Source organism: Sminthopsis crassicaudata, chromosome 1 (assembly GCF_048593235.1).
Source record: "Sminthopsis crassicaudata isolate SCR6 chromosome 1, ASM4859323v1, whole genome shotgun sequence".
Classification (NCBI taxonomy): Eukaryota; Metazoa; Chordata; class Mammalia; order Dasyuromorphia; family Dasyuridae; genus Sminthopsis; species Sminthopsis crassicaudata.
The window spans coordinates 626326971-626336741 of NC_133617.1; the positions used below are offsets into that span (position 1 = coordinate 626326971).

A 9771-nucleotide genomic window follows, 5' to 3' on the forward strand; every position below is an offset into this window, starting at 1 on the left:
TGTCTCCAAACTCAAAAAATTTACATTTTAGTTAAATTTAAACCCTGTAATCTTGAAGACCATGTAAGATTTTGGCTACAGGGCCACTTCTGAAACAAATAGGACCATGGCAAATCACAGACTCTCAATTTCCCCGGTGATTCTCAAAGTCTCAAGAAGCTGCAGATCTGGATTGGTGGAAGGAATCCCCTGAACCAGGAACTCCCTATACTAATAAAACCTATTTAAAAAATCTTTTGTTACAATTCAAAGAACCTTAGAGTTCAAATCAACCATTCCAACCTCACAGTCAAAGAAGGAACTGAAATCTATTAACACCTTTAACATCTGTAGATTGGTTCAACCATTCTGCAAAACAATTTGGAAATTATACTCTAAAAAACACTAACCTACAGAAACCTTTTGACCCAGGAATACTATTATAAAGCACAAACGCCATGGAAATCAAATATGGTGAAAAAGGATCCATATGCCTAAGATTATTTCGTTTCTTTTCTTTTCTTTTGCTGACGCAATTGGGATTGAGTGACTTGCCCAGGGTTACACAGCTGGGAAGTGTTTAAGTGTCTGAGGTCACATTTGAACTCAGGTCATCCTGTCATCAGGGCTGGTGTTCTATCCACTGTGTCACCTAGCTGCCCCCAAGATTATTTCTAAAAGCATTTTTTGTAGTAGTAAAGAACTAGGAACCAGTTGATCATTATTTGGGGAATTGATAAATAAATTATGGTACAAGAATGCAATGTGACTGATTCAGAGATAGAAAGATTTTTATGAATTGAAGCACAATGAAATAAACAGGACCAGCACATTTATGCAAAGACAATAATATGAAGAAAAACAAATCTAAAAGACCTACAAACTAATCAAAGCAACAAATAAAAACTATTTCAAAAGACTGACAGTTATCTGTAACTGCCACCTCTTGATGGAGGTATACCATCTTATATATGGCTTATGTATTGATTTGTTTTATTGAATTCTACATAAGTTAGAAGGTTGGGCTTCCACTCAAGGAAATGGGGTAAGGGCAAGAGGTTTAATGTGAGTTGATAAGACAGAAATACACACACATATACAATACCTAAATGAAACTTATCTTAGATGCCAAAAAACAAAAATGTTCAGAAGGGAACACAATAATTTTATTACTTTTGCTCAATAGTACATAATATATTATATTATATTATATATGTAGGTATTTCTTTAAAAAATATATATCATTTTCTACATATGCTGAAATATCTGGTTCTTGATGTTGCTGATGTTGTTTTTAGTATTCAAATGATGCTACTGGCTTATCCAGAGCTCTCATTCATCCTGAACTTGTACAATTGATGTTTTAAGCCTATATTCAGGACTACATTTTTTTTTTGCTGTTAAATTACAGCTTATTGTTTTCAACCTCACATTTCTATTCATGAATATCACAGTATATTTTGATTCTGTCATTCAATGAATTAGTTATCACTAATAGCTTTATATGATATACAAATTTGGTAAATACAACCTATATTTTCCTCTAAACCGTTAATTAAAACATTGAACAGGACAAAGGTAACCTTTTCCAAATTAATAGAAACTTCTATTTTGGATATCAAAGGAGATTAAGATATCACCAAAAACTGAAATTTCTATCATTTCATTTGAGATAATAAAGAACAATTATTATTAACTATATAAAAATAAATTTGGGGCAGCTAAGTGGTGAAGTGGATAGAGCACCAGCCCTGAAGTCAGGAAGACCTAAATTCAAATCTGGCCTCAGACACTTAACACTTCCTAGCTGTGTGACCCTGGGCAAGTCACTTAACCCCAATTGCCTCAGCACAAAAAATAAATAAATAAATTTAAATGACAAAGCTGAATATTGGGTAAAATTAACAATTAACTTTTAAGAAAAAAGCTGATTCTCTAGATGATTTGTATATGTATGTAGTTATTGATTTATCTGTTTTAGGGATTTTTATTACTGTAGTTAGGGAGAGAGAATTCATGAAAGTTAAAGCTGGAAAAACCTTCAAATGTAAACTCTCAGAACCAAGTTTAATCTCTTACCAATGCTTCTTTTTAAAACTAACACTTCAATTTGCAGTGTTTGGTTTTACATTTCACTCAACTACTTGGGTACAGAATAATTCTGTTTAGGATTTAGGAGCCATCAAATAAAAAAATCACTGGTGAATTAGACACCAAAATATGTACCACTATCCTAACAAAAGATTCCTAAGTGATGAACTTATAAAATCATGCTGCAAAGTTGGAATTATCCCATTTAAAAGATAACCCTGGTTCATAAATGTTCCATCCTGAAAGACTGCTGCCATGGTCACATTGTATTAATCGTTCAAACTATGGAAATCCTCCTCCAGAATGTTTTATTCTCTTCCTATCTCCCCATACCACACCTAGCACAGAGAAGCTCAACAAACACGACAAAATATCGTACATCAAAGGAGTTAATATTCAACTGTTATCATAAATTCTCAAATAAAAAGTTTAAATGACTTAAAGAAAACAAATCATTGGGACAGGCATGGGGTGGGAGGTGGCGGCTAAAATATTCTACACAAAACCTACAAAGAAGCCATGTTTTTTAGATATTTCGCTTTAACATCTTAACCACTGATTAGACATCCCAATTATCAGTTTGAAGAATACCTAATGTCATTGCAAAACTGACAGCAAACCTGGCTAAACCCATTTTCCTACAGGTGGAAAAAATGGGACAAGTTGGAGCTGGGGATATACATCCATGTGGCTAGAATTAAAAGCATCTTATATTTCGGGCCCTACGAGACAAAGGAGGGCATTTTTGAAAGTTGGGCTCTGAAGAGGAAGCTCTTGTGCACGGTTCTCAGCAAGAGCATCCCAGGTTCGGAGGCTCAGTCTGGTTGGAGGGAGGAGGAGACTCTGGACTAGCAGAGCCGGCTAGGGTCAGATACGGGGCACCCAGGCCAGAAGCTCTCGGGCTTGCTGACAAGCAGCGCGGAGCCATCAATTGCACACTGGCCAAGAGAGAGGGGCGGCGAGTCTGCCCCTGCATCAACGAGTTTAAGCAGAGAGTCTCACCTAGCCCACCTTTTCCCTGAGCTTCTTCTTCCCCTCTTTGATTCTAGCAGCAAGAAATACTCATAATATAAATTACATGTTATGTCTATTGCTTGCTTTAAAGTGTATCTGTTGCATTCTCCCTATGGAGAAGCCAGAAAGGGCAGAGAGACTTAAAGGACGGGGGGGAAGGGTGGCAGAGGGATGATCTGGAGGGGGCACCTGGCAGAATGGGGAGGAGGGGGGCGGTTCCTACCTGGGAGTGGAGGGGATAAAGTGGGGATGGGGAGCGCAGGAAGGGGAGAAACCTGTCCCCCGGGATGGAGGAAGCCCCAAATGGTACGGGAAGGGGGGGGGGGGGGGCTTGTCTAGACAGCGGAGGGGGGAAAGCGCTCCCTGGGGGCGGGGGCGGGGACGGGATGGGGGATGGGGCATTGGTCCCGGTCGGACGAGGCGGTTGGCCCAATCGGGGTCGGGCCCCCGGGGCCCGTAGTTACCCGGGTGCCATTTCAGGGCCAGTCTCCGATAGGCCTTCTTCAGCTCCTCCTCGCTGGCGTCGCGCCGCACCCCCAGCGCCTCGTAGTGACACTTCATGCCGGGGCCGGGGGCCCAGCGGGAGGTTGTGTCCTGCTTCTTTGGCCTCCGGATTAGCAGAGGCGGTAGCTACCCAGGGAGCGAGCGAAGAAGAAGCCGGAGCCGGGGCCGGAGCCGGCGGCGGCACCACATGGGGAGGGGGCGGGGCCTGTCCCGGAAAGGACCCCGGAGGCCCGGTCTGTCCGGAGCAGGGCCTTAGACTGGCTCGAGATCAGGGGGTTGGGGGCGGGATAATGGGCGGGGCCCATGTTACAGAGGAGGGGCCTAAAAGGAAAGGGCGGGGCCGGGAGAGGCGAGGAGCAGAGCCGGAAGGAGGCAGAGCAAAGTCTAGAAAAGTTGGCTCGAATTAGGGAGCAAGATCTGGTAGGGAGGTGGGGAACCGAAATGAAAGGAGGCGGGGCCTTCTCAAAACGTGATGGAGCCAAGCTTAGAGGAGAGCTGCACGGAACTGAGAACAAGACCCAAGCGAAGGGGCGGGGCAAAGCCCGGAGGCCGGGGGAGAAGGGGAGGTCCGGCCTGAGTCCTGCGGTGAGCAGGAGCCGGGCAGTCTAGTCCTCACACCTCGAGGATACAAAAAGAAAAGAAAAAGACAATTTTCCCTACTTTCAGGCAGCTCACATACAAGAGAGACCACAGTGAAGTTCAGCTATGTCAGATGGAAAGATATCACGATCTATAGGGTTCAAGTTATCAAGCATTATTAAGTATCCAGGACATGACAGGTACTTTGTGTGCTAAGTGCTGGAGATACAAGGAAAGGGGGACAGGAAAGCAACAACAACCCCTGCCTTTAAGGAACTCATGGGGGATATGAAACCAAACAAGTTGGGTAACGGATAAACTGGGGAGGGGGTCTCTGAAAGGGAAGAGCCTGAGAAAAAGGCTGCAGAAGGTTTCAGGTATAATGGGAGACTTTTTTAGCTGAAACCTGAAGAAAGCCAGACAGCAGGGATGAGAAGCATTCAGCAAAGCAGATGGTAATGCATCTTCTTTAATGTCATTTACAATGATAAAAAAAAAAAAAGTATTAGTTTTTGAAGCTGAATCATTTGATAGTGCCAAGGACTTTGATGGTGAGACTTTCTCTTCTAAGTCTTCAGTAACTGTGCCAAGAGCACCAAAGAAGCTAACTCCAGACTACATCTTACCAAAGTTGCTTCCAGAGCAGATGGGTTCAAAAGAAGGACAGAGCAGGACTATTGGTCTGGCAGTGGGGGGGGGGGTGCTGCTGCTCCCTGGGCCCTCAAATTTACCTGCCAGTGGGTGATAGAGGCAACAAGAAACAGATGGGCCCCTTCTCTACAGGGATTAGTGCCCTCAGTGATGGCTGTGGGAGAGCTAGGGGAAAAAGTCAAGCGAGAGGAGTTCAAATTCTTTTAAACACTTTCTAGCAGGTATCCTAGACATGTCACTTACTTAACCTCTTCCTTTCCCAAGCAATAAAATGGGGATAATAATAGCACCTATCTCAGAGCTTTTTTATTTGTAAAGCACCTAGCACATAGTAGGAGCTTAGTAAATGCTTTTTCCCAATCCCTTTTTTCCCTCTGTAGAGGCTGGGATGGAAGCAGAGCTAGTGATCTTGGGTGGGGAGGAGGGGTGTCAGGGAAAGGCTGCTGTTCTCAAAACTCTTGGATTTAGTCATACACTATATCAAAGTATGGGGGAAGTGGAGGTACCAGGTTTAATTTGCCCCTGCATATGCTGCCAAAGAAATCTCTAGGTGGTGGTGGTGGGAGGATTAGAAGATTTTTAGAAGATTGCAGTTGAGCTGAGCCTAGAAGGAATCTAAGGATTATGCAGAGATAAGGAGGGAATATATTCCAGTTAAAATTGTGCCTAAAACGTTTTATTATCTGTTAAGAATTAGTACTTGTCTCAAGGTCCAAAATGGACAATTGGAGGGCAAAAAGTGGCAGAGCATTACTGATGTTTCTTCACTGAGTTCTGGGTCAGCAGGTCCCCATAGAAAACAGTTCCAGCTGACAAGATGTGGTAACCAGGATCCATGACGGGAAAGATGACACCAGATTGCAGGAGATGTAGGTAGCTGCAAAGCTACCAAGCCTCTTTCCAAAGTTGCTTAAAAACAATGCAAAAACTTTCTGTTGTTTGGTTGCATTTTTGTTTTTCTTCCCAGGTTATTTTTACCTTCTTTCTAAGTCTGATTTTTCTGTGCAACAAGATAACTGTATAAACATGTATACACATATTGTATTTAACATATATTTTAATGTAAGGGGCCTTTAAATGGGTGCCACAGCAAATCGGGAGATTGAGTGGTCCGGAAGTAATTTCTGTGGATATTAGGACTGCCCTTGGGCGGGATCCTGGCCATATTGAGATAGCTTGGTAATGGGTGACTCTCTCGCTGATTGGCTGTGTGTGTGACCTCACAGGCCCTATGTAAGCCCACTGCAGGCAGCAGGCACTCTCTTTAACCTGGCGTTCTTCACCCTGGCTTCCTAGCCTGGGTGGCCAAGCCAAGATGGATAGCCAAAAGAGGTAAGGGTTTTGGTAGTGAACATGTGGGTCTTCTGACCAGGTGTTCACTCGGGAACCAACAAGTCAGGGCATCAGTTAGGGCATTATGTGAGTAGGTATAATAAAGGCTTTTAAGATTACACATGGCTGTTCTTGAGTGCGCTACCGGTTATTAAGCTATAGATTCAAGAGATTATGGCCAGAGACCTTTGAAGGCCTCAGAGGAGGCGAGCCGGGTAGAGTTCACACTGCAAAGGACAGTGGTCAAAGGTACTCTGGTGGGTCTAGGACAGACTAGTAATTGTAACTGCCAGGAGAGCACGTTACATTTTAACATGTAGGGGAAGGGGTGGAGGGAAGGAGGGGAAAAGTTGGAACGGAACTTTTTGCAAGGATCAATGTTGAAAAATTACCCATGCATACGTTTTGTCTATAAAAAAAATAAAAAAAAATAAAAAAATAAAAAAAAAAAAAAAAAAACCAGAGCAAAAACCAGTGCTACAGAAGTGACCAGACCAGGCAAGTTTTGTTCAAAAATCCTTGGCCATAAGGATATGAACAGACAATTTTCAGATGAAGAAATTAAAACTATTTGTAGCCACATGAAAAGGTGCTCCAAATCACTCTTACTCAGAAAAATGCAAATTAAGACAACTCTGAAATACTACACACCTCTCAGATTGGCTAAAATGACAGGAAAAGATAATGACAAATGTTGGAGGGGATGTGGGAAAACTGGGTCACTAATGCATTGTTAGTGGAGTTGTGAACAGATCCATCCATTCTGGAGAGCGATTTGGAACTATGCTCAAAAAGTTATCAAACTGTGCATACCCTTTGATCCAGCAGTGTTACTACTGGGCTTATATCCCAAAGAGATCTTAAAGGAGGAAAAGGGACCCACATGTGCAAAAATGTGGCAGGTTTTTTTGGGGTTTTTTTTGTAGTGGCCAGAAACTGGAAACTGAGTGGATGATCATCAATTAGAGAATGGCTGAATAAGTTATGGTATATGAATGCTGTAGAATACTATTGTTTTGTAAGAAACGATCAGCAGGACAATTTCAGAAAGGCCTGGAGAGACTTAACATGAACTGATGCTGAGTGAAATGAGCAGATGTAAATTTCAGGCTAGCTCCTTGGAGGCCTCAGGATCAGCCAGAGTTAAGATAAGTAACTCTTTAGGAGGAGAAGTGAAGGAGATGGACAAAATTGCCAGGAGTTTTGCCAAGGATCCCTCCCTGATTCTAGAGTCTAGAATCTCCACACTTTTCTCCTCATCCACCCTCTCTTACTCCACCTCCTAATCCTTCCTAGGATTATCTGTATACACCAAACATCAAGGCAACACAGAAGTGATAAGGGCCATTTTTCCAAACATATGCTAATAGAATCATTGTCCAATAGGTATTAGCCTTTAGTGCTCAGTTGTCTGATTCAAGTACATCTTTTAAGAGTTTCAGCCCTTTACAAGCAGAACCAAGAGGTCATTATACACAGCAACAAGAAGACTATACAATGCTTAATTCTGATGGGCGTGGCTCTCTTCAACAATGAGATCATCCAAACTAGTTCCACTTGTGAAGTGATGAAGAGAACCATCTACACCCAGAGAGAGGACTGTGGGACAGAGTGTGGAACACAACATAGCATTCTTACTCTCTGTTATTTGCTTGCATTATGTTTTCTTTCTCAGTTTTTCCTTTTCCTTCTTGATCTGATTTTTCTTGTGCAACAAGATAACTGTATAAATATAGATATATACACATATATTGGATCTAACATGTATTTCAACATATTTAACATGTATTGGACTACCTACCAGCTAGGGGAGGAGGTGGGAGGAAGAGGGGAAAATTTGCAACAAAAGGTTATGTAAGGTTAATGTTGGAAAAACTACCCATGCATATACTTTGTAAATAAAAAGCTTTAATAAACAAACAAACAAACAAACCAAAAAAAAAAAAAAAAAAAACAAAAAAAAAACCTTGGCTATACCCAAAGATGAGTAGGGTAGTTAAAAAAAAAGAATCTTGTGTTTAGAGAAACAATCAAATTAAGGATTACAATCTAGAAACTATGATTTTTAACATCCTCTGTATATCTCTACCACTGGCATTATTATTGCAAAATTAGAAGCGAATATCACAGAACTGAGGCCATTTCCTTTGGCTGATACATTTCCATAGCCAAAAATTTCATCACCAAATGGTTTGCCTAGTCAGTGATGAGGAAATGTATAAATAAAATCCATAGATGCTGGTCCAGTATTTTCAAAGAACTAGGAAGTGATGGGTCCAGAAAGCTATTAAAATGAAATTTAAATCCAATTATGCAAAATAGTCAAATATATTTTTGCTATTCATGATTTAATATTTATATAAGGGGATTAAACAGGACCTTTCCTCAGTCAGTTTGATGAACATATTTTTTTCCCCATGTAACATGACTGCCCATTGACATCTTTTTAAAAGGACAAAGAAAACTCTTGATTAGTGTCCTGTAACTGAGGCTGCCTCCAAAATGATTGGTTAACTGGGATTCTTAGGAGGGCAGAATTTCCAAAGTCACCCCTGGAAATGCCAGAGTATAAACAAGCCACCCCCATCCTCTGTTCTTTTCCTTTTTTCTACATTTCCTCTGTGTCTTTGAGGGAGGGGGAGAGAAATGAAGAATTGCAGAGGGGATGAGAGCAGGTGGATTTTTTTTTTCTCATTTCCCCAAGCTAAGAGCAGTTAATGGTGTCCCAGGGTAAAAGACTGTGTTTGCCCACATTGCCTGAGTTACTTAGAGTGGACATTCCCAGATTAAAACAGGACAATAACTGGAACAGTATGTGAATCAATGTGAATGTTTTATGTGTTTTCTGTTTGTTTTCTATGGGATGAAATAAAAGCTGTTCTCTATCATTAAGCATTTATTTGGCATTTAAAGCTCTTCACAACCTACCTCCTTCTTACCTTTCAAATCTTACAGGAGGCAGAGCCAAGAGGGCAGAAAAGGAAGCAGTACAGCAGGCTCTCCCATCATATTCTTCCAAACAGATTTAGAAAACACACTAAATGCAGATGGGAAATCCAAGAAAAAGCTAGTGAGACTAGCCCAGAGATTCTATCACAACATGGAGACAAAAAAAACTCAGTGAATACTTGGGGTAAGGTTTGGCCAAGAATGGTCATGCAATACACTCCAACACAAAGTGGCTGTGCAATAGGTTTCCAGATCCAAAAAATGTTCACTGCGGAGTGCATGAACAGCAACTTTGTGGCTCACCATACAATTCAAGTCACAGATTCAAGGCTCAGGAGTGGCATTCTGGAGTACAGAATTGCCATAGGCTACAGGCTAAAAGCAGGAAGTTCAAAAACTTTTCTCTCCTGATATTACCACCACCCTCATATAAGCCCTCATCCACTCATGCCTACACTCTGCAATAGCCTGCAAAAGGTGAGTAGGGTTGGGGGAGGGAGGGCCATGCCCTGGTCACCTCATATTCTCCCACTCCAATCTATTCTCCATTCAGCCACAGGGATTTTCCTTAAGCAAAGATCTGACCACATCATCCCTCTACTCAATAAATCTAATGGTTCCCTATAATTTCCAAAATCATTGTTTGGCATTCAAAGTCCTTCATAACCTAGC

General features: G+C 41.7%; 1 protein-coding gene across 2 annotated transcripts in view; it reads right to left on the bottom strand.

Moving 5' to 3' along the window:
* The window catches only part of DNAJC21 (DnaJ heat shock protein family (Hsp40) member C21), a 29738-nt gene extending 25649 nt beyond the window's left edge, over nt 1-4089 (bottom strand). Inside the window, exon 1 of one of the 2 annotated variants that reach the window (XM_074282699.1) lies at nt 3549-4089. In XM_074282699.1, the coding sequence (XP_074138800.1) occupies nt 3549-3645 (97 nt within the window). In that variant the 5' untranslated portion in view covers nt 3646-4089. The remainder of the gene's footprint in view (nt 1-3548) is intronic. The other variant, XM_074282700.1, reaches the window with a different exon arrangement.
* Nucleotides 4090-9771: the final 5682 nt, after the last annotated feature.